This window comes from Dipodomys merriami, unplaced genomic scaffold (genome assembly GCF_024711535.1).
Source record: "Dipodomys merriami isolate MVZ:Mamm:240054 unplaced genomic scaffold, mDipMer1.0.p SCAF_25, whole genome shotgun sequence".
Lineage (NCBI taxonomy): Eukaryota > Metazoa > Chordata > Mammalia > Rodentia > Heteromyidae > Dipodomys > Dipodomys merriami.
The window spans coordinates 25155532-25181197 of record NW_027203937.1 but is presented as its reverse complement, the minus strand read 5'-3'; the positions used below and the strand labels follow the sequence as shown (position 1 = coordinate 25181197).

Here is a 25666-nt window from a genome sequence, read left to right as displayed (position 1 = left end):
CAGTCAGCTCAGGTTCCATCATGCTCAGAAGCACATGACCTCAGAATCTCTGTGGCTTACAGTAACAAACATTTCTTGGTCTTGCTCCATGTCCATTTGTTGTCTGACCTTATCTCCTTTTTGCAGAGTCTTGTCAAAAGTGGCCCTAGTACCAAAGGCTTGCTCTTTATCTGAAGCACATGCTCATTCACCTTGTTGGCCTTCCAAGATACCCAATGCAGCAGATCTGCCACACTTTTCACTGCTCTCTGGAAGTAGTCATCACCCTTCTGGTCTCCAGAGATGGTCTCCTCATCACTCACCTTTTAGCTCCCAAGTGAGAGGCCCATATTGTAGGGGTTCGGCAGCATCTCATGTCTACTTCTGATCTCTTTAGGCTGAGATCCCCCAAATCTCAGTTGCTTACAACTAAAAGGACTGTTCTTGATCATTCTCCATGTTTATTTTAGATCAGCTTCCACTCTGTGTTACCCCCACCTTTCTCTGTGACCAAAGAAACCTTCCCCTTCCCCTCATCTGTGATAATAAAGTGATCAAAAGGCAAGTGGGAAATCACATGATATCTCTTAAAACTTCTAATCAGAAATGATGTGTGTCACATTGGTCTAAGGTAGACACGAGGCTACACTTCACATGAGTAATGGAGCATGTAGAAGAGCTCAGTAGGGGGGAAACAAAGAGGAACTTAATAAGACATAAGACAAGCCAGAGCACATTTTGAAGACATGGACAGCTATGGATGGAAGTTAAACTTCTGAACCCAGCAATGGTCTGTGCAGCTATTTTCCTGGGTACACCATGGGAAGCAGAAGCCCGGTTTAGCTCAGCTTTTTCGGTTCAGTCTGAAGTTCAAAGATGACTCCTTGGTCAAAAGCTCTGCTTTTCTTCCTGCTGCTCTTCAGACACAGCTGGAAACGTCCAGACAGGCCTGCAGCAAATGTTGCCCAAATCACCTCTAGCCCAACCTTGCTTTCCAGGTCCCTTGGATGTTTCTAACTCAAAAGTCTCTGAAAACCTCATTAGATGTGCTAACAAGCAGGAGCCACAGTCTGAGCCACAGCTCGCTGTCGCCTAGCTGGATGGTATCTGTTTTCTCCAGCCCCCACACTGCTTTTACCTCATCTCCCTCCCTGCCTACATAACTGCAGGGCACTGTGTTGCCAGGCCTCTGTGGCTTGTTTTATCCTGCATCCTCTGCCAGGAGTCTCAGACTGTCCTCTGCCCAGGATGTAGTCAAACCTCATAGCTCATGAACCTCCCTGGGTAAAAACAATCATCGCTCCAGCTCTGGACCATTGCAGACCTATCTGCTCTAACCCAGAGTATTCTCCATACTCTTCTGCATGTGGCTGACAGATTCTTTAGGGGGTATGGAAAGGTACTTTGGTCTTCTCTACTTCTCCAATGCATAGTTCAGATCGAACACCTCTGAGGGCATTTGATGAGCTAAAGTGAATCCCACACTGACTGATTGGCTGAATCCAGGTACAAATTTGTCCTCCTTGGGATGGGGGTGCAGGGCTCACGGGCTTAGCTTACCTGCTCCTCCCCATTAGGGACATGGGTTTTCAAAGGAATCTCTGAGCTAGAAAGCTGGCTTTGCATATGCATGTTCCTTGGGAATGGCTAACAGGGCTTCCTCTTCTCCACACAGCCCTCGTGCTATGAGCGGTGAATGTAAAGAGCCTTTTGGAAGTGACTGCCCTCATTCCTGATTTAGCATCTGTGCACTGTGGCCCTCCGCACAGTAATGAACCTCTGTGTCAAGGGGTTAATGACCAATAACTAAGCCCTTAAATCAGCCCACCCTGTCTACACAGAGGCCTGCGGCTCATTCTTGGGGAAAGAGGACAAAGAGGCCATTTCTAATGCACATTCTGGATGTCACAGTCACCACTCTGTAAATTGAAATTTAATAAAGCAAGGCTCTGCATGCTCCTTCTTCCCTCTGCCCCTGCCATTTCTGGTACCTTCTCTGAATCCTTACTGCTAGCCGGTTAGACCTGAGAGGGGCCACAGAAGGGAAGGGGTTTGAGGCTGTGAGGCTGGACAAGGAATTCCCCCTCCACTTAGCCTTTGTGTGGCCTCTTAGGGAGAGCTGGTCCCTACCTGTCTTGTCCTTACCCTGAATTTCCCAGCTACTGCAGTTGACAGGTAAAGAAACTGAAGGTCATGATGGCTTGCTTTTCAGCTAGAACGTGGAGTGGAAGTGTTTCATAAAGATCCAGGTCTTCCTGGCTTGCAAGTCTGTATTCTTTTTCTTTAATTTTTGGCAGTACTGGGCTTTGAATTTAGGGCCTTGTGTTTGCTGAGCAGGTGCTCTAGCACTTAAGCCACACCCCCAGACACCAGAAGTTCATATTCTTTCTATCCCACCTTTTTCCTGGACTACAGTGGTTTTCCCAGGTCAGAGATCTGCACAGATTCCTGAGCCCCTCTCTCTGAATTTCTAACTTGGTAGGTCTGGGGTTAGGCTCAAAAAAATGTTCATTCTGACAAGTTTCCAGATGATGTTAGCACCACACTTTGAGAACATTGCCCCAGGCCACAGCACCCTCTCCTCACGTGGCCACCAACCTCAGGGTCTTAAAATCAATGCCTCTGAAGATAGGGATCCAGCTTGTCCCCCACAAGGAGAACAGAACTCAAGGAGCCCTAGATGCTACTCCTACATTTTGTTCCTAGCTGCGCAAAGTCTCCTTTTGGGACATTAGTTTATTGGTAGCGCTGGGATGGGATCCCTTAGTTTGATCACATTTTAGAAGGTCACCCTTGTCCTTCTCCCAGCCTCCCTGCTTTGTTGCTCTCAGTTTCCTTTTCTTCCATGATCAGCTCACAGTTCAGGCTTCCCTTTGATGACCTTAGCCCAAATCCTCATTTTAACCTTTGTAATCATCTCTGCACATGTGACTTCAAATTTCACAAGCTGCCACACACCCCAGGTGTGTAACCATCCCACAGAGAGTACGCTCCTCATGCCTCATTGGGCTGCAGCGATCCTCTATTGTGTCCCACCCCTTCTAGGTCTTCAAAGAAAGGACCATAAGAAGGTGGTGCACCCCAGACCCTCCATACCATGATCTGGTGGCAAGCATGGTTGTTTTCTCCACTGTGATAGTTCTAGAACCTTCTTTGAAGAGTGTCCCACTGCTTTCCTCCCCATTCCTCCTAACTCTTCAGAGTCAAGATAATTTCAACTTAATACCACCATTGCCTCCCCATGCTGGAGGCTGGGCCAGAATGCAGCTCTACCTGTCTCAAGGACACTTATGTACCAAGGGACAGCAGTGTTGCCAAGGAAACATGGCCTATGGAGGAAGAACAGCTCCTCAAGTGTCCATGTTCTCTGGAAGAGATCTTGAACTTTATTTGGGCCTGGAAGGAGTTTGTGTTACTAAGCAACTTAGCCCAATTTTGCAATATGTTCCTGGTGTGTCTGAGAGGTGCTCCTCTCCACTCCCTTGACCACATACCACAACTCTTCCATCTCAGTCTCCATTCAAAACTTCCATGGAGGCTAAGGTGTGATGTAGGTCTGGGCAGAAGAAGGAAGGGAAAAATGCAAAGACCTGCGAATTGGGACTAGAGGCATGGTTTAAGTGGTAGAGCACCTGCTTAGCAAGTGAGAGGCACTGAGTTCAAATCCCAGCAGCACATGCACACGCATTCAAACACAGATGCGCATGTGCGCGCGTGCTCACGCACACACACACACACACACACACACACACACACACACACACACACACCAAGGGCAAGGGGGGGGGGAAGAGAGAGAGAGAGAGAGATCTGAGAATTTTCCATGTCAAAGAATTCAAGAGAGTGGGGTCTGGTAGAAGCTGAAGGGAGGTTAAAGCTTCTTATCCAAATATCTGCAAATTCTAGTTGGTGAGACAGAAGCTAAAAGAGGGCTTGTTGAGCCTCCATATCTTGTTGGAGGGATGATTCATGCCTTACTCCATGATGATCAGCCATTTAAACTTATGTGAACTTATTTAAACACAATATTCTATGAAAGCCAATTGAATGCAAGAAAGAAAATGAGGATTGCATGGTCAAGCAGGGACAGGACCCTAGGACCGCTCCCCTCCCACCTTCAGTGGCCTCTGAACCCTTTCTTGGATCCCCCAGGGCTCAGTATGAGCAATTTATGGTAGTGGGCCTGGCCTGGCCCTTGATGGCTCTCAGGGGATGAGATCAGGGTGGCCATAGGAGCCGAGCTCTGCCTGAGCCAGCCTCACTGAGGGCTGAGCCTGGAAGTGGAGCACTGTGGCTGCCCAGTAGTGCTGAAGAATGAGAGGTTGGTCTGGACAGCTGGCTCTGAAGGGGATGCAGGTCCTAACCTGCTAGGAATTCAGCCTTCCTAGGAGTTTCCTTTCAGGCAGAGGGAGAAAGCAGTGATTATCCAGGCATCTTAGCAAGTTGTTTTTAAAACCCATTGTAGTCTGTTTCCTTGTCCTTACAAATGCAATGTGACCTTGAGAATGAAAAGTACCTACCTAGCAAAGTTTGTTTTCTTTTACCCAACCCATTTCCAGATCTGTGAGGAAGTGATGGGAGGGTGAGCCATAAGTCAGCCTCTTTGAGACATAGACCCACCAGTGTGTTGGAACCACACTGGCAGCAGAGGCCACCAGCATCCTATGGGAGCAGGGGAGATGTTATCCAGAGATGAGGAACAAAGCAAGGGGAACCACTTGCCCTTGAGTCTCTGCCCAGCCATGGCTCTATGGCTCCAAGGACAGGGCAGGAATGTGCACTTGAGGGCTCTACAGCTGGCTATCTAGATTCACAATTGTTCCTGACCCTGACCTGGAGGAGAGTAAACATCACCATTGGTGTATGAACTGAGATCCAAATATGTTCATTCACAGAGGTGCAAGAGAGTTTTCTCCTCTTCTAGTAAACATCACAATGGAATGCAGATCGGGTTTGCAGCCCTGCTGAGCGGTGTGGGGCTGAGTGGAGAATGAGCTGAATCAATCATTTGTAGCTGAGGAAGAATTGACTGTCCAGGAATGTTGTTTCAGTACCCTGGGGGTTTGTAAAATGACCAAAGACAGGATAACAGCTGGCCTCAGCCTCTGACAAGAATCACAGGAAGGATGTTGCCTGGCCCTGGAGTCAGACCACCTCAGTTTAAATCCCAGCCTCTGGTCTGGGAATGTGGTTCAAGTAGCAGAGTACCTGCCTAGCAGGCTCAAACCCTGATCTCAGGACCCAGCACTTCTAAACAATGATAAACAAATATATAAATCTCAGCTGCTAAACACTAACCATGTGATTTTTGGATACATTTTACTCAGTTTCCTCATCTACAAGATTGGTAAAAATAGTAGTATAGATTGGACATCCCTGATTAAAAAAATATTTCCTAATCTAAACTTTTTGATGCCACAAATAAAAAACTCTATACCTCACCTCATGTGAGAGGTTGCAGTAAAACTAAAAGAATATTTTTTAAAAAAATATGACATGGGGAAACAAAGGAGGAGGCAACAATGCTTGGTAAGAAATGTACCCATTACCTTGCCCATGTAATTGTAACCCCTCTGTACGGTATTTTCACAATAAAAAATATGACATAAACTCACTTTTAGGCCATGTGTATATGGCATAAATGAATTTTTGTGTGTGTGTGTGTGTGTGTGTGTGTGTGTGTGTGCGCGCGCGTGCAAATAGCCCAAAATCCGAAGGGAAGGAGTCTGTAATCTGTAACACTTGGCCTGAGAGTTTCAGATACTCAGCCTGTACCTTTTCCAGATTCTTATTATGATTAAATGAGATAAAACACATGGACCACTTCCTGTCTGAAATATGGTATAAACTAAAGAGAATTCAGCTTTTATTATCATCAATAGTCTAAGTTGAGGTTTCTCCTCAAGGGCAAAACTGACATTTGGCGCTAGAAATCTCTTTGCTATGAAGCACTAACAACCCCAACCAAGTCTCTCCAGATATCCCAAATAACTCCTGCTGGGAAGAATCACACCCCAGTGAGGACCAGGGCTCTAAACCTCTTTCTCCTGAAAACCTTCAAAGCTCCCTGCTGCTCAGAAAGTGCAGCTGTGCTTGCTGGCCCTGTAAGCATTGAAAATGGGGCATCTTGCACAAATCCATTTCCCCTTTTTGTGTGTTTGGGCCCATTTATTGATTCATTGAAGTACTGTCTGGGCCTCTGAGATGTTCACGGGAGGACTTGAGAGAATCCTCTTTGCTGAGTCTCCCTCTGTGATCTGCTGTCTTTTTACTTACACCAGTGAAGCTACACTTTGCTGTTGCTTTTTAAGTAACAAACAACTGTCTGTCGCTATTATGATTTTCCCTGACTCTGGAGCAATAAACAGCTTTGGTGACAGCTGTACCAGATAGTTAAGTGCACACACGCCTCTCAGAGCAGCTCCCCAAGCACTTCAGAGCAGCTAAGTGGATACAACTGGTTTCAGCTATTACCTGGGTGGCCACTTGTGCCTGTGGAGCCTGCCCTGGAGAAGAGAGCCAGACTAATGACAGGGAAGAAGTGGGGACTGGGGATGATTGGCTCCCTGGCCATCCTTGTCACACAGCCTATGTTTCCTAGCCTCAGGGAACTTGGGCACTGACATACAGGGTAGCTAAGGGCTATGGGTCCTGAGGAGGTGATCAAGGTGCATTTAGCCCAAAGGCCTACGCAGGTGTGTGTACCTCCTGGCATAAGGCTCAGGAGGCATGCTGGAGCCCCGCACTATTGCATGTTCCAAGGAAGTGTTCCAGAGATGTGAGTTTTTACAAGAGTTGGCCTAGGTGAGTGGAAGAAGTGAGGACAGCTCTCACGTTAGTGGAACTAGAACCATTGTTCTCTAAAGGCTATTTGCTTGGCCCCCACGTTGTCTATGGCTCCTCTAGCACAGGACCCATGGCGTTCTCATCTCTGTTTGGGGGTTTTGTTTTGGGGTTTTTTTTTTGGTCAGTTGGGCTTGAACTCTGGACCTGGCTACAGTCCCTGAGCTCTTCAGCTCAAGGCGAATGCTCTAACACTTGAGCAACAGCACCAATTCCAGTTTTCTGGTGGTTAATTGGAGATAAGAGCCTCATAGACTTTCCTGTCCAGAATGGCTTTGAACTGTGATCCTCATATCTCAGCCTCCTGAGTAGCTAGGATTACAGGCTTGAGCCACTGGCACCCAGCTATGTTCTCATCTCTGAACCCTCAGAATTCAACTTAAGATTATTTGTCCATTGGGTGGATGGATATAATGCCTAATGGCATAACTATTTGATTTACTAAAAACTAGGGACAGATTACAGCCCACGAGACAGCTCCTGTATCTGCAAATAAATTGTTATTAGAACAAGGCTATTGGTTTATGCTCTGTCTGTGAGTGTACAGGCACCACAGCAAGACACTGAATGGGCCTCTGTACAAAAATGAATCCATGTAGAAGGTCTGATTCCTGTCCTCCAGGAAGGCCTCTTGTAGGACTGCTTGCTGGGGGGTCATTTTCTGGCATCCCAGAAAGAGGATTCCCATCACACAGGAGAAGAGGCCTAACTGTGCCTAAGCCTAGTATATAAATGCTACCCGATGGTTCATGCTGAACACCCGCTGTCAAGTCTGGAAGCCAGGCAGTTTGGTACATTCTAGGCAGAGGCTGCCTCCATGATCTACCCAATGGAAACCTTGGATGCTGAAGCTCTGACAGTTCCTGGCAGTCATTCTCACATATGGTCACATTTGTTGCTAGAACTGAGTGCTTCCTGGGACTCCACCTGGACAGGACCCTTCAAGCTCATGCATCCCAACGTGAAAGTTCCTAGGCCAGGCCTCAGCTACTTTTCTCGTTTAATGATGTCCTTTTAATGTAATGGAGCATAGCTGGGAATACAGCTAGGAGCTGCATCCTCAGTTCTCCTGGAGAATCACTGAATCTCACTGGGATCTTGGGGACTCCCCAGCACACCCCAATGCCAATATTTGCTATTTATCCTTTAAGGAAAAGCCTGCCCACCCCTGTTCTTCACTGACTCATAGGGATGGATGTTTTGTCTCGTCATCCGAGACTCAGAGCTCCCCCCAAAGGCATGGCCCAAACCTTTCAGTTCCACGCCTTGGCCAAGTATAGTATCTGGCACAGCATATTTATGGAGGAAGTCAGTTACACATAATGGGTTCACAAGGTACTCTTTAAACGATGGATGCAATCAATTTTTAAAGCTATGGCCAATGTTTTGCAATGGGCAGATTATAAAAAAGAAAAGATAGCTGTTATTCCTTGAAATTTTTGTTTAATTATAGATGAGGACCCGGTGCTATACTAGATCATGATGTAAAAGGTTTCTTCTCCTCTGTAACAAAAAGATTTGACAATCTAGGGTCTTCCACTGAGACCTCTTTAACAGCAGCTCCGTTCCCTCCATCTCTCCGGATGATATTTCAGCTCTTTCTCCCTGCTTTCCTTTCCCCTCAGAATGTGTACTACACAAGCAGCCAGCAGATCCACGTGGGCGTCCTCAGCCCCACGATCGATGACGATGACAACCGGTGCCTGGTGGATGTCAACAGCCGCCCACGGCTCATCGAGTGCAGCTACGCCAAAGCCAAGAGGATGAAACTCCACTGGCAGTTCTCTCAGGTAACCGCCCTGAGCCAGGGACAGCTCAGCACCACGCTCGCAGAGTAGCCACAGGGGCCAGGCTGGGGGCGGGGGGGGAGGGGGGGCAGAGAGGAGAAAGTTATTACTTTATCATTATTTTGATGATATTAGGGTTGAACTCAGGGCCTTCTGCTCACTAGAAAGGCCTTCTACCACTCAAGGTTATTATTATTTCATTTAACCTTTAAGGGAACTGAGGCTCAGAGAGGGGAGTCCCTTGCCAATTTCCCATAGAAAGGGATAGAGCTGGGATTTGAACTTGGTTCATCTTAGCTTCAAGCCTTTGAGTCTTCTCTCCACAAGTACCCTCTCATGAGATAAAGTCCCACCAATGTCCCAGCTAAGATAGTGCTGGGCCTCTGGTCTGTGGCCCGTGTGCCTTCCTCCCAGTATGGAGTCTCTAGGGATGAAATTTCTTCACAGGACTATGTCTGAGGTCATCTAGATATAGTGGAGAGACCCTACACTAGTGATGATGGAGCATTACTTTATTAGGTCTCCGTAATTCGGGGGCCCCTATTTGATATCCCACTCTTCACTGGCTGCTGTATCTCCCTTACAAAATGATGCCCAAGAATCCAGACACCTAGCTTGAAGGAGAACCTTTGTCCCTTCCCTCTAGTCCTCCCTGCCCCAGGGAGTCTAATCATTAGGACCAGGGTTTTTCGTGGGATTTTTTTTTTAATCTTTTATTTTTGTTTTATTGTAAAGGTGATGTGTAAAGGGGTTACAGTTATATAGGTCAGATCATAAGTGCATTTCTTTTTCAACACCTTCTCCCTCATTTTCTCCCAGTTTTCCTCTCCTTATCTCCCTCTCCCATAAGTTGTGTAGTTCATTTTCAACATAGTGTCTAGTGAGTATCACTGCTACATTTGTTCACCCTTTGTCTCACCATTTCTATGCTGCCCTTACCCTCTCCCAAACCGATAAACTTACATACAAGACAAAAGGTACAGAAAACAGAAACAGTGACAAAGGAAGAAAAAAACAAAAGTCAAAATAACAGCTAGGCACTGGTGGCTCACACCTGTAATCCTAGCTACTCAAGAGGCTGAGATCTGAGGATCACGATTCAAAACCAGCTGGGGCAGGAAAGTCTGTGAGACTCTTATCCACAATTAACTGCTAGAAAACTAGAAGTGGTTGTTCATGACAGGATTCTGGAAGCAGCCCCTCTTCCTCTCTCAAACTGACAGAGTGAGACCTGGAGGTGTGGTTAGGAATGACAGTTAGGCTCTTACTGGGGAAGAATGGCTGCAGCTTCCTGGCTTGAGCCAAGTGAGACCAGACTCACAGTCTGGTGAGGAGATCATCCCTCACCCAGTCCAAGAAGTGAGCAAGGCTGACTTCACTGGAGTAAGATACGATTTGTGCCTGAGACATCAGAGTCTCTAGCATTCATATCATATGTTATGGGGGATGTTCCATGCTGCCTTTAGCCAGGCCTGCTAGTGATCAGCTTCCATCTGGGGACTGAGAATAGGGTAGTTCAGGGATTTGAGGCTGGTGGAACAGGAACGGGACAAAGCTAGTCAGAAAACAGGGTAGTTCACTAACCTGGGATGTTCTGAGTGTGCAGGAGCCTGTTCCATTCAGGAGGCATGAAAGCTGTTCCAGGGAAGAATGGTGCATGTCAAAACCTGGGCAATGTCATCACACTCAGTGTTGTGTTGGGGAACAGTGGAGAAGAGCCTGGGAGGGTCAGCCCAGGTCACAAAGGACATGAGGCATGGTGGACTTGGTTGAGAGATGAGAATGTGATACCTAGGACATACTTAGGTTTAGGCTTTTGAAAGCCCACTCTTATAAGACTGGTGGAGCTAGGGTAGACAAGGAGATAGAAGGGTAGAAAGGGAAAGAAGATGAAGACTTAGCAGGAGCTAAAATATAGGTTTTGAAAGTTCAGCCATTCACTCCTGAAACTCAGGCTTAGAGGATATAGGCACCTTCCTGTAGGAGGAAGGTAGGGAGTGGCCTCTGGGCTCTTCAGCCAACCATCTGAGATTCTGGGGACTTAGTGTCCCTCAGATAGAAATAATAATTCTCATAGAATTAAATGCCTAACCCCTCAGAAAGAGGCCTTGCTCCACCAAAGGCAGTGGAATCAACAGAGCTGTGTCTGTCTTTGTGCTTCAACTACAGCAGAGACTCCTCAAAACCTAGTTCCCAGCTTCTTTCTTAATCTTGGGGTGCAACTTGAACAGCCTGCCCCAAAGGCTTCCCACTTGAATGGGAGTCAGAGGTAGAAGGTGGCACTCTGATGCTTGGGCAGTTTTCAGTTACTTGGCCATACATCTAATTAAAACTCCCAGCATGCTTTGGCAACTACAGCTTTGATCTCTCTACCAGAGGGAACTGTTTGGAAGTAATCTTTTTAAATTCCTAAGTTGCAAGCTCAGAGTAGCCGCCCTCATTTGGTGTTTAATAATTAACGCATTGCAGTTTTTGCTTAATACAAAAGGACCAGTCTTTATCAAGTGACCTGGAATCTGTCCTCAAACCCTCATTGATAAAGGCTTGCTGTTCAGATAGGAAGCCTGGAGCCTTTTACATGATTAGAATCTTGGGCTAATTTTCTTGCAACAGGTTTTAGTCTCTGCAAAGTGCGTAGGAATCCAACCGACTCTAATGATCTGCTATAGACGCTGGGCAGGAAGGAACTTTCACTGGGTTCACTTCAAATCTCCTTTCTGGTTCTACACTGTGTTATTTACTCTCCTGAGGACCACAATTAAGCTCCACAGCCATTCAGACTGAATTTCAAAATCATCTAGTGTGATTCTTGTAGATATGCATTTGCATATCTTAGTGTACGCTTTCCTTTCCTGATTTTATGTTTAACAAATAAAATGCCTGTCCTCTAACCCCTGCGAGCTATTCTGAATTTCTAATGCTTCAGGCAGAACCAGGACAGTGTTAGATACCAACACCCAGAAGCCACATTTGATGAAAACATCTCCTGGCAACTGTAATGTACGGGGCTCTGATGAGCAATTTTCCGATGATGAACATTCTTTCCTTCAGTCATTCATCAAACATTTATTGAGCATGGGGGTTTGGCAGGAGGGACACAGATATGAATCAGCCTCAGCCTCTGCCCTCAAGGAGCTCATGGGCATGTAAACACACAACAAAACAGGCTGATGTGAGCAGAAACAGTGGTATGCGGTGTTCTGGCAGCTGGGGGGACAGGCTCCTTCCACAGACTTCAGGGACAGCTTCATATGCACAGCTTATTTGATCTGAATCTTGAAAGTTGGAAAGACAGTTCCCAGGCACAGGAAGGAAGAATACCTCAAGTAGATGATCTGTGTAGGTAAAGGCAATAAAAGAATAGAGGATATTTGAGAAATATGAATTCACTCTTTGGTGTGGGTGAAATTTACAGTCCACCCTGGGGGATGTGGAAGATAGAACCTAAGAGGCAGATGGGAACAGCTGACCAGGAGATGGTGTTGGGGGTAGGGAATTGTTACAGGCATACCAAGAAGTCTGAGCCTCACTTTAAAGCAAGAGGAGGTATTAAGGAGAATCTTATAAATCATAGATTTCTGCACTGACCCATTTTCCATGACTATATTCCTGAGTCTGGGTACTTATAAAGAAATAAAGAAAATATTTTCATGTGATTTATAGTTTGGGTGGTTAAAGAGCATGGCACTGGTGTTAGCTTAGCTCTGGTGAAGGCATAATAAGGAATGGGATCCCCATGAAAAGAGAGGGCATTCTGGTGAGAAAGGGGAAGAGATGGCATCTTGAGGAAGAAAGCCAGAGCATGACTCAAGGCTCAGGTTCTCTTCCATAACTCGTTGCTCTCATGAGAACTAACTCAAAGTCCTAGGAGAGCTACAGTAATCCCTTCAGAGGGCAAGGCCCTCAGTGACCTAACGGCTTCCCTCTCGGCTCCACCTCCTAAAGGACTCACCACCCCAACCACCACCACACTGAGGAGGACTCAGCCTCCAACACATGAACCCTTGGGAAACAAACCACAGCTGCAACTTCCCTAGCCATAAAAGAAATGCGAATCAAAATACATTGAGATACCACCTCACCCCAGTTAGAATGGCTAGAATCAAGAACTCTAATAACAACAGATGCTGGAGGGGATGTGGACAGAAGGGAACCTTACTGCATTGTTGGTGGGAGTATAAACTTGTTCAACCACTTTGGAAAGCAGTATGGAGGTTCCACATAGAGCTCCCCTATGACCCAGCAATCCCGCTTTTGGGCATTTATCAAAAGGATCACAAACAAGACCATATTAAAGCTACCAGAACAACTATGTTTATTGCAGCACTATTTACCATAGCTACGATATGGAACCAACTCAGATGCCCCTCAGTAGATGAATGGATCAAGAAAATGTGGTATATATACACAATGGAATTATATGCCTCCATCAGAAAGAATAACATTGCCCCATTTGTAAGGAAATGGAAAGACTGGGAAAAAATTATATTAAGTGAAGTAAGCCAGACCCAAAGAAACATAGGTCCCATGGTTTCCCTTATTTGCAATAATTAGTGTATGTCTGAAACAAGCAGAAACAGTCAGATAAGTTGATGTTAGGCGAAATGAACCCCAAGATAAGGACTCAAATGTTTTTTTTCTTTCTTGCGATTGTTTCTAACATATTTATAAGATGATTTCTTTGTTGCTTTGTATATCCCTCCCCCACGGTATAACCCCTGTTTTCACTGTATTTGATGTTGTATAATTTGTGGAGGGGAAGGGAAAAAACAAATTAAATTGTTTAAATAGAGATACAGGTGGACCCATTGCAACAATGAAATGTACAAGACGTTATGTCAAAAAACGAACTTTACAACTTTGGGGGGGGAGGGGCGAGAAGGGATGGGAAGGAGAAACAAAGGAGAAAGCAACAATGCTTGATAAGAAATGTACTCATTATCTTGCCCATGTAATTGTAACCCCTCTGTCTGGTATTTTCACAATAAAAAAGAAGAAAACCCCAAGTAGCAGTGTGCAGGGTGGATTAGAAGAGAAAAGGCTAGGGATGAATCAAACTAGGGAAGAGGCTGCTCCATCTTCCATAGGAGAGGTAGGGGGACTTGATAGCCATAGCCACGTAGCAAGTGGGGAGGACTCTGAGAGACATTTCTGTGGTCTGTTGGTCAGTGTTGGATTAAGTGGTGTCACTGGGGGTTATTAATCCAGACCCATTTCTCACCTTGGGTTTAAAACATAGTTGGTGGATGAACAGCATTGACTATCCCCCATCTCTATGTGGAACCTCATTAATACAAAAGGTGGTAGTTCTTTACTTCCATGATTTCTCTTAACTTGTGACTCGCTGTGAATTAAAGAATTCCCCAAACCAAGTACCTACTGGGGTTGTAAATCCATATGCTCTGAGTATTTCTTTCAGTCTTCTGGGAGTTCCTGAGGTTTGGAAGAGTCTTGAGTCTGTGATACAGTGCTAGTGGAAGAAGCATTTGACACCTGACCCCTGGTTTGGTGGAGGGCAAGGGCAGCAGATGTCAGATATATGTGGAGAAGAACTTGATGGCAGGACACCAATGGAGCAAAGCCATGCCCTGCCCCTCACTGGCAGGGAGACTTACTCACCTCTTCTACCTCCATGATTTCAAATGCTAGAGTCCTTTTCTCAGAGATGGGACTCAGCAGAGATTCTCTCTTGGAAGGCTTAGTGACGTGTGTTCACCAAGTTCCAAGTTCCTCATGACCTGCCTATGGGTTCGCATGTATAGTGGACGGAATAAGGCCTATTGAAGACCAGAAAGACCAGTGAGCTCCATTTTAGTATTTGAAAGGCAGCCTTGAATGAGACTGAGCAGGCTGGGCCCATGTAGATCTGAGGTGGGACCAGAGCAGGGAAATCTACAGCTGCCTTCTCATTGCCAAAATTGGAGACTCTGGGAGAGGCCAGGCTCAGGGATCAGCAGCCCATCACTGGTCTCGCAGTTCTGCATGGAGTTGGACTGCATGGCTTTAAAGTTTGCCAGTTTTGAAATTCTAACATTCTAAGGTCTTGAAATTAGATTGCACCCCTCCCAGAATGCTTATTTTTCCATCTACATGTCCCACTTGGCCAGCTCAAACACAAAGAATGACCTCAGCTCCTTATATGAGAGTCTTCATCTCAGTTGCATGGACTCCCTCACCCATTACTCCGTCTTGTGCTGCCATGCACACTTTCCAGAGCTCTCACACTGAACAGAAGCTCGGGACGGAGGAGGCACCTAGAGTCCTAGTGGACAAATGGAGTCCTTATTAAAAAAAAATGGTGCTGGTCCTGGAACTTGAACTCAGGGCCTGGGCACTGTCCTTTAGCTTTTTTACTCAAGGTTACAGCTCTACCACTTAGGCCACGGCTCCACTTCTACCTTTTTGTTGGTTAATTGGAGATAAGAGTCCTAAAGCTTATCCTGTGGGGTGAATTCAGACTGTGATCTTCAGATCTTAGCTTCCTAAGTAGCTAGGATTATGGCACCAGTATCTGGTGAAAAGTTTTACAAATCTTAATCAAAATGTGCCTGTTAGGTTTGTAGGAAGCCCAAAGACAAACCCCTACCTTTGACAGTTTACAGATGTATGCATGTTCACTGCAAAATCATCATCATCATCATCCACATCACCACTATCCTGTAAGCATGTACTTCTCCCTCTAACTTCATCTTTTGGGAAAGGAAGTGGATATCTTCTGAGCTAAACAGATAAACATGCTGTATGCAGTGGAGAACAGTTTGTATGAAATTTAAAACCAAGCAGGTGGATTTGATAGAATGTCAGAATATTCCTACTTTCACACTACTTCTGACTCTGAGCTCTTTGTGGTCCGTGTTGGCAAGGTCTGGCTGGGAGACCACGGGCCTGGGGCGGACTTCTGGCATCAGGCCTGTGCTTCACTTATTCTCTGAGCAGCATTTGTGCATTTTCCAAATAGGGGATGTCAAGGATAGCAATGGAGATGTCTGTCAATGCCAGGAAAGAGGAGTTTTGTGGAGTGTGTGGACCTTGCCTGGAAGAGGGTGGATGGAGCTCAGAGCCAAGCCTGCCTGTCGCAGGATGACTGGCTCTGACTTATGGGGTCTAATTTGATCATTTGATGCAAGATGACTAACCCATGCAAAAACAAACCTATTTGCCGAGTACATTTCCCAAGGAGCACCACTAATCCTGCCAAAGAATTTCCCCTCACGCAGGGAGGAGGAGCGCTTGACTTTCTCCCGCTCCAATCCCAGAGTGCTGTCAGCAAGTCCAACTGCAAGAGCCTTTTGTGCTGAGAGGAGAAGGCTATAATCGGGCATCCCATTATGGTGGTGGTTCAAAACAGCTTTTCATTTCCATGTCATCAGAAGGGGCTAGAACTGTCCAGTTTTTAGGGACTGACAAAGCTTTGTTTCGGCTCTAAATATTTTCTTATTTTTAGATGATAGCAGTTCCTTCTCATTTCACAAAACCCAGGACAAGACCTGTGTGACAGCTCAGCAACACAGAACTGGCTGAGATGCTACAATGTACCGGGCACTTCTGTGATGTTTACTATGCACCAAGCACTGCTGCAGCTTGTTACAAGCATTACTTAATAACCCTGATGGTGCTATAAAGCACTTACCAATATTATCTCTATTTCACAGATGAGGAAACTGAGGCACGGAGCTTAAGTAATGAAAGTCAGGTCTGGGAATTCAGACCCTTTGTCGGTGCTTTAAACACAGTTGTGGGGTTGACTTTCATCCTGCATGGAGTTTGAGGCTGGGGTCCTGCTAAAAGTAAAGCTCAGGTAGATGTGAACTGGCTGCATCCCCACCTTCTCAGCAAACTCAAGCCATCCTGCTATCTCCATATGTCTTCATCAGCCCTCAGACTCTTGATGTGGTTATCCCCATCACCACCCAGCCAGTGACTCACAGAGAATACCAGGGAGATTTTTAGGCATACGTGAGTCCTCTTTAAGAAGGAAAACACCAAAGTGCTGATTGAACCAATCAATGGTGTGTTGAATATTCATTATACAGAAAGACCATTTTACTCTACAAAAGACTTAATCTTGGGGTTTCTTTAACCAGCCTGATCATCCCACCCATGCTTTGAAGTATTTGCTTACTAATCATTAACTGCTTAACCTGGAAACAACTGAGCCAAAGACCCATAGGGCTGCTTGCCTGTGGAAATTTTAATTAGCAAGGATGGTGGCATTGGGAACTATGAAAAAAAACGAGACATCTTCAGAACTTTGGGTTCAGCACACACACAGGCTGAACTCACACACAGATCTGCAAGCTCCACCTAAGGAGCAAATGACCTGTGGGCCCAAGTCTTTCCTGAGAGTCACAGCTTCTATGTGGTCCTCCATGGGTGGTCTCGGACCGGCACTACCAGCCCAACAGCACCTTGGAACTTAAAAAGGAGCACTTTCAGGCCTCATTTCAGGCCTAGTGATTGACCATTTTCCAAACTCTCGACTCCTTTCCAATCAATATACCTACCCATTATCCCCAGGAGGGATAGGGCTAGTTTGCTGATAAGCACACTTGTCATGCTTAGCTGCCACCAACACATATTTGGGGAAACTGAGGCAGGGAAATAATCTGGGATATATGCCCTGAGGTGTTCATAGACTGGGACTTCCACATGTCCTGGCATGCAGCCATTCTGCATGCTAAGATGTGAATTGAATACCCCCAAGTTGATCTCTCTGTCCCCTACAAATGAGAAGATGAAACCTAGAGTGGCTCATTCACCCCGGGGCCACATGGCCAAGGCCTGGAACAAGGTTGTGTGTTCCCCGATTCTGCAGTCACCCTCACAGAGGGGTGTAGAAGAAGGGAGGCTGAGGGGTGCGCACCCAGATCTAGGAATTATTATTAGCATTCTTAATTCTATACATTCAACTTTTTAAAACTACTGTTTCCATACTTAATTTGGTTTCTATTCCAATTAAGCTCTCTGTGTGTGTGTGGCTTCTCTCCTGCCAGGTTTAATTGCCCTTATTTAAATTCTTTAATTAAAAGTATTGTGTGTTTCCAGATCCTATAGTTGTAAGTATCACACAAATAATTTGACTGCCTAGTAAATCAAGTGATGGTAGCCCTGCCCAGGGGACAGAGCAGTCTAGACTTAGCAGTCTGTCCCAGCCCCAGGACAGGGGGCTGGAGAGGCTCTGGGCTTGCCCTCCAATTTTAACAGCTATACTTGCATCCTTCCTTCCTTCCTTCCTTCCTCCCTCCCTCCCTCCCTCCTGTCCCTCGTTCCTTTCTTCCTTCCTTCCTGCTCCCAGGTTCTAATCCAACTCAGCTTCCAGAGCGGTCTGGTTCATATGTCACGCAGACATGGCAGTGGGCTAAGGTATCACTCAAGTCAAAACCAGCATCTGTTCAGTGGCCCACAAGACCACATCAGCCAGTCCCACCCTTTGGATCCCAGTGTCTCCCTCTTTCCCCATGCCTGCGCTCCCCTCAATATACAGGGATCCCCTGACCACCTCAAGCCATCTGCTAATGCAGGATCTTTGTGCTAAAACATGGGAATTCCCCAGTTAACCCCTGAGTAACCATGTCTTTGCGTAGCCCTCATCTTGGACTGACCACCTCTTGCAACTGCTGCCTGCCCCTTGCTCGCAGCATTCCTGAGACTCCTCCTCAGATCCACAATGTTATGTGCAATTTACCTCCTATCACACCATGCCAATCTATTATCTGTTCTCCCTCCTAGAGCATAGTCTCCACAAAAGCAAACCTTTTCTCTTGTTTAGTCACTCATACCTGCAGTAAATGAGAGCCGAGCAACCTGGCACACAGTGAGCACTCATTCAGTGTCTGCCTGGTGGAAAAATGAATGAATCCTGGTCTCTAAAGAGAGACATCAAAGAGAACAGACCAGGCTCTTGTTCATTGAGATGCAATTCTTCTTCAGCCTTGGGTACCACCAGCTTCCTCATTTTGGATCTCAAAGAGAAGCATGGAGTGGGAGATATGATGGGGTGGCACTGGCTACTTATTCCTGTAGAGAACTATGAGGAGACAAATGTAAGGAACCCCCACCCCAAGCTCTCAGCCTGGCTCTATCACTTACTGACCAAGGGTCCCTGGACAAGCCTCCCATCTGCTTTCGGCTGTGGATTCTTTCTATCCTACCCTCTTAGGGCTATGTGGGTTCAGTCTGGAAAGCATATTTACCATAGGCAAATAGCAAATAATCACCAGCTACCACAAGTGTTAGCTTCACTGCTTAGCCAACAGGTGGAGATATAGATGCTCACAAGGGCAGTGAATGAAGTTGTTGTGTGGAGGAAAGGAAGGCCTCTTTGCAAGTTTGGTGAACGAAGTTTTTCCAGTGAGAGGTAGTGATCTCAGCATCTGCTCAGGAGGAGATGCAGAGGTCAGACGAGGGCAGTGCTTGTGGCCTGTGCCAGCTCTACCACTCCTCCCTCAACCCCCCAGATGTTCAAGGAGCATCCAGGGCCCCCTCCCTATACCAAAAGATGCTCATCTCTCGGCCTCAGGAGAGGAAGCTCTTGGCCACATCCCTTACCTCCCAGGGCCAACTGAGACATTTTCATTGTAGCTGTGTCCCTTCCACCCACCAGCCCTGCTCTTGGCTTCCAGACACTTCTTCCACATCCTTGTAAGAGGCCACACTGGCTGTTTCTGCCACAGGATTACACACTTTCTGTGTGTCTGGTACAGAGAGCATGGGAGGCATAAGAGGGCCTGGGAAATGTCAGGCTTGAATCTCTGAAAGAGGTTTTACTTCTCAGAGACCTCTGCTTTCTCCTCCCCCTCTCACCTTGGCAAGGAGCCCGAGGAAGGCTAAGAATGTAGATGGTGGGAAAGGAAGAAGCTGAGGCTACCTCTGTGTTAGACAAGCTTGTCCAAGCTCCAGTGATCCACAGGTCATGAAGCATCTTCACCTGGCCTGGGCTATGAGGGTGTGCTGAACAGTCAGAATCTTCAGCAGCATGGATGGGGCATGTGCTCCAGCCCCCATTCTGTGCACTGATGCAGGAAGCCACCTCATAGCTGCTTCATAGCTGACGAAGGAGTTTCCCATCAGTCCCTCTGCTCATCCTCCCAGGAATCAGGACAGGAAGTATCCAGTGACCCTCTAGTCAAATCAGAGGCAGAAAGGCTTGTGTCAGACTTGGAGTTGACACCAGAAGAGAAGTCCTGGGTTAGCACCATCCCCTTCCGGCCTCAGATATCCAGTGGGACCAACTTAGGCTGGTTTTGCTCCCCTAGCCTGAGCACTGCTCCCAGCCATCTCCAACGGACAGATGACTGGGCTAGCAGCACCATTTGGAGGGGCCAATGGAGACTGGCCACAGGTCTACTTAAGGGCATCAGTGAGCTCAGCTTAGGTTTGGCCACAGATGTGCTCTGGCTTGGGGGCTACAATGGTGACACAGAGCAATGGGAACCTGGGCTAGAGGTGTGATGGACTGACTTGGCTTTGCTTGGAGCAAGTATCACAGGGAATGCCTCTGACTCCAAAAGACCAGGCTTTGAGGAACAGCATGGGGACCCAAAAGGGACAACAGGTTCTAAAAGGGCAGCTCATAATACTATGGATGGTCATGGAAGCATGGAGTCAGGTTTGGCTTCCGAATGTGCTGATTCCTTGGCCATGTTTAAGAAGCCTGTTGTCCATTGTAAGGGAGGTGGTGGCCCTCATTCTGAGGTGAGTTCTCAGCAACAGGAAGTAATGGGAATATGTTGAGGTTAGGAAATAAGCCCCTAAAAGCACACAGAAGCCTCCTCTTTTGTCTCCTGCCAATCATTTTCCTACCTTCTCTACAAAGGGAACCACATTCCTGACCTCAGTCAGGACTTAGTCCCAGGCTTTCATTTCAGAAAGTTTTTTTTTTTTTTCAGGTTTTGTTTTGTTTTTTTTGTCAGTCATGGGGCTTGAACTCTGAGCCTGGGCGCTCTCCCTCAGCTCTTCAGCTCAAGTCTAGCGCTCTGCCACTTGAGCCACAGCACCACTTCTGGTTTTCTGAGTGGCTTATTGGAGATAAAAGTCTCACAGACTTTCCTGCCTGGACTGGCTTTGAACTGTGATCCTCAGATCTCAGCCTTCTGAGTAGCTAGGATTATAGGCGTGACCACCACACCTGGCTCAGAAGGTTTTTATAAATACAATTATGTCAATATTTGTTTGTCTGGATTCCTTTTGTTCAACATTGCATTTGTGAGACTTTTTTAGAGCATCTCGTTCTAGCTAAGGATGTGCTTGAACTCTCCATCCTCTTGTCTCAGACTTCTGAGTGCTGGGTTTATAGACAGGTATCACCATGTCTGGCATTGTGAGATGTATTTTTATTGAGCTAACTAATTTGTTTTTTTATTGCTGTATAACAATATACAATTATACCCCAAGCTATTCATCCATTCTACTTTTGGTGGGTGATTGGTATGTTTCTAGCTGGAAGGTTTTAAACACTGTATTTTAGAAAGCACTGAAATATAAGTTTTGGTGTGCACACATTTCTATTAGATATCAGCCTAGGCATGCAGTTCTTGGGTCATGAGAAATATATGTTCACTTATATGAGATACTGCCAGTTCCCTAGTAAGTTGTGAGAACTGTGCCTCATGTCCTCTTGAGATGTCTCTGGTTGCCATGGGGATGATTGTAGCCCACTCAAGATGACTTCATTACAAAAGAGGCTTGCCAGCTCCCTCTCCCACAGTGCACTGTGCACTGTGAGCTAGAGAAGACCCAGAATGAATAGCACCAAGCTAGCTGGGCACACTGGGAAGGTTCAGGGGGAAGGGAGGTGGAAAAGGCTTCATGGAGGACATAGAGCCAGAACTAGGTTAGAAACATGGCTGACTTCTGTAGCCTGCTATAGAAGCATGGAGAAGACATGTAGACCCAGAATTTGTTCCAAGTGCAGGAGCCCTGAGATAATGTACATGAGTCCAGAAAACTGAAAGGAGTTTGACGTAGTTTTAACAAAAGGTATGGATTTGGGGAGAAGTCCAATACAAGGCTGGGGAAAAGCACATCAAGCAGCCAGGAAGGCCTCCCATGATGCACTGAAGCACTTGGGCCTTGTCTTCCAAGCTCTCCCTTATTAGGCTGGTGCAGTTGATCAGGTGAGTTGTACAGTGACTCCAATTGGAGCTTCGATCATGGCAGAAGGACAAGGGACCAGTCAAAGCCATGAGGAAAGTGGAATTGGCAGGATACCAAAGAGAATGAAAATGTCCAGGTTTCCCCCACAAATACCTGATTACTGCCATGATAGGAGATGCAGCAGGGGTAGATTCTGAGGAAGGATGAGTTTGTTGTATTCTCAGGGACTCAATCATCAGGACCATACCCATTCTAGCATTTCTGGATTTGAAGGCCAAGTCCAGCTGAGCACAGATTTAGTAGTAATGGAGGTGTTCAGACAGCTTTGGCTGATGTGTCAAGCTCACCACCCAAGCCCTGCAAGGAGCTTCCTTCAATCAAAAAGTGGAGGCTTTCTCTTTGCTACTGTGGAGCTGTTTTAGGGAACAGCCTTGAAGGTTTGGAACATACACTGAATGGTCTTGGGCTACAAAACATTCTGGAACATTACCAGCATGGAGGAAGCATGTATGTCCAGAGCTTGGGGAGCTCAGGGGCTTAAAAACAGTATCCAAGAGTCCTAGTTTGGTAGCAACCAGCACTAATGACTCCCAAGGTCCATCTGGGGAGGGCATTAGGAATGGGAGGACTTGGGTCTCTTCAGGTGCTCAAATGAATGCTGACAATGGCACGGTACCAAGGAAAGAGGCCTTCCAGAGCTAGCCTCAGATCGCCTCTAGCCTAGGAACTATACCAGCAAACAGTATGCCACATCTTTTTTTATTATTATTATTTTTTTTGTGAACACACTGTACAGAGGGGTTACAATTACATGGGCAGGATAATGCATACATTTCTTATCAAGCATTGCAGCCTCCTCCTTTGTTTACCCTTCACATCCCTTCCCAGCCTCCCCCCTCCCCTCCCCCACCCAATCCTCCCAGCCTCCCCCCCCCCCAGCACCAACGTTGTAAAGCTCATTTTCGACATGACAACTTGTACTTCTCATTGTTGCAACAGGTCCACCTATATCCTTAAATGACTTGTTTTTCCCCATCTCCTCTACAAGTTATACTGACATCAAATATAGTGAAAGCAGGGGTTATACTGTGATACTGTGGGGGAGGGACATACAAAGCAACAAAGAAATAATCTTATAAATGCATTAGAAACAAATGCATGAAAGAAAAAACATTAAAATACATATCTAAGGATTCATTTTCCTAACATCACATTATCTGACCTTTTCCGCTTGACTCATACATATACTAGATATTGCAAATAAGGGAAACCATGGGACCTATGTTTCTTTGGGCCTGTGTGCCACAGCTTAACCAAATAGACACAGCTTGGGGCAAGAAAGCCTTTGCCCTCAAAAGGAACAAGGGCGCAGTGAGGAAACTGAGTCACACATTCAATCTCGGGGAGGAGACCAGCTGGAGGAGCCTGAGGTCATGGGAATGCCGGCCCCAATCCACACAGATAATTCTAGCCCTAAGTGGCCACTGGGCTCCCTATGTCTCCCTGAGTTGCCTATGTGTCCTCTGACCCCTCTGTCCACTGCTCCTAGGGAGGCCCCATCCAGAACCGCAAGTCCAAGCGCTGTCTGGAGCTGCAGGAGAACAGCGACCTGGAGTTCGGCTACCAGCTGGTACTGCAGAAGTGCTCAGGCCAGCACTGGAGCATCACCAATGTCCTTCGGAGCCTGGCTTCCTGACCTCCAAGCTGCCATCAGCCTCCCCTTTGCTACTGTGTAGCATTTGCTGCAATGTCGCCTGCTGTCCACGTGGGGTTGTTTGGAGTCTGGGGGTGCCAGGTTAGTGGGCCCCCTCCACAGAGCTTTTTATTTCCTATCGATTTTCACGGAGTTTATAGAAAGATGACGGGTGGTGGGTGAGGGTATAATATCCTAAACTATTTTGCAACTGTAAATAGGGGACATGGAAAATATTTATAACTGACAATAAAATACGATTGATTAAGAAAAAGGGGGTTGAAGTCCTTTGGTTTCTAGAGGAGATGCGTTTCTGGTTCGTCTGAACTTGTAGCCAGTGTCAGGTCCCTCTTCACCCTTTCTGTTTCTCATCCCCAAAAAAGGAGGCTTGAAGCATCTGCAACCAGTGGGAGCTTGTTCAAGCTGCTAGCTTGCTCTGTGAGGCCCAAAGCAGTAACCCAGAGGAAATGTCCTTCCCTATTTCTTTCCTGCCCTTTGGGTATGTTCTACCTCCCCTGAGAAATCACCGCTACCCATTGGTCACTGGGCTGGCATCTGCTGGCTACGTTTCTCTTTCCTGAAGTCACCAAGTCTTTTCTTTTTCTTCCCAAGCTGTGCACGCCCCACACCCATCGCATGACAGTTGCCTTTGTCCAGTTGCTAAGACCAGTTGGACCCTTGCCACAAATGATGCTGTACTAGTTTCTTGTGACTTCTATAAGAAAGCACTCAAGACTGGGTGGCTTAAAGAATAGAAAGTATTTCACTGTTCTGGAGGCCAGCAGTTCAGAATCAAGGTGTTAGCCCCTTCCGAGGGCTGAGAGAGGATCTGCTCCACGCCTCTCTCCTGAGGCTTCTGGCATGCTTGGGGTGCCTCAGTGTATAGACATCCCTCTTTTTCTTGGATCCCCACACTGCCCACCATGAACATGACCGCCTCTCATGCCCAAGTTTCCCATTTGTATAAGGACACCAGGCCTCCATTGAGAAGGAGCAATTTCAACTGGATTATCTAAAGAAAGATTCTACTTCCTGATAAGGTCAAATACTGAGGTACTGGGGTCAGGATTTTCACCTGTCTTGGGGGCCACAATCCCATGCATAAGACAAGGCTTATTCCGTTTGGGCTTCACACTTTACTTAACTGGACTGCACTTATTCCCTTTCTCATTCCAACTGGTATCTTCCTCTACCTGCAACCATTCCATAGATCCAGATTCTTCTCTGTCCTAGCCTCTCCCCACCCACCTCTACCCCACTCTAAACCACCAATCTCTGTTCTTCCTAATCATCTACAATGTCCTGCATCAGACTTCCCAAACTCTGGGTCCCCAGACCAGCCGCAAGAGTATCACTCACTTGGGAGCTTTCCATCAATGCAGTTCTCCAAGCCCCACCCTGATGTCCAGATCAGATCATCTCTACAGACTGACAAGCCCTCCAGATGACGATGATGATTCTCTGCTGAAAGTGGAGAGCCGCCGCCCAGCACCCATGCGGGCCAGGACACACTGGTCCTCCCACCTACCTTTGCCCAGGCCTCCATTCATAAGTCTCTGCGTGTTTGCAACAGTTTCTACTGCATGCCTGCAAACCATACTACCCCTCACCTACCTGTACTTAACACCTTCATTGCCAGCACTGCACCTCTCATGCAGAGAACAGAATGAGGGCTCTGGAGCCAGATAGCCGAGGTACAAGTCCTGACTCTCACAGGAGAGCTCCTGTATTTGAATGCTTTGTGCATTAATTCCCACCACTTAAAAAAAAATAGAGATAGGCTGTGAAAATTAGATAATTAAGTTTGTGTCAACCACATAGGCCCATGATGGTACGTAATCAGTGCTTGTCTATTGTTATTTCATTCAGTGGCAGTCGCCGCCATCCACACGGTTATACCAACCACACAGTTTGCCATTCCTGTCCATGTCTCAATCCACCCACCTGGACTAACACCCAGGCATGTCTGTTCCACATGCCTGAAAGCATCTGCTCTCACACTTTGCTACCTGCACACACACACACACACACACACACACACACACACACACACACACACACACACACACACACACACACACACACACAAACTCTACAAATTGTTGCCCTCTTGTCCAATGCACCCCAACCTCAACACATGCTTGACCTCTATACTCTAGAGAGCAAACCTGAGGGTGGCACCACCCCTCACCTAGGGGACAGTAGAAACAGGACAGAGGAGCAGCTTCCTCTTGGAATGTCAACTCACCCTCTCCCTGGGCCTAGATGC

General features: G+C 46.7%; 1 protein-coding gene across 1 annotated transcript in view; it reads left to right on the top strand.

Moving 5' to 3' along the window:
- Galnt18 (polypeptide N-acetylgalactosaminyltransferase 18) overlaps positions 1 to 23671 on the top strand; it is a 315915-nt gene extending 292244 nt beyond the window's left edge. Inside the window, exons 10-11 of the mRNA XM_070035320.1 lie at positions 8448 to 8612; positions 23254 to 23671. Coding sequence (XP_069891421.1) covers positions 8448 to 8612; positions 23254 to 23400 — 312 coding nt within the window. The 3' untranslated portion in view covers positions 23401 to 23671. The remainder of the gene's footprint in view (positions 1 to 8447; positions 8613 to 23253) is intronic.
- The last annotated feature ends 1995 nt before the right edge of the window (positions 23672 to 25666 follow it).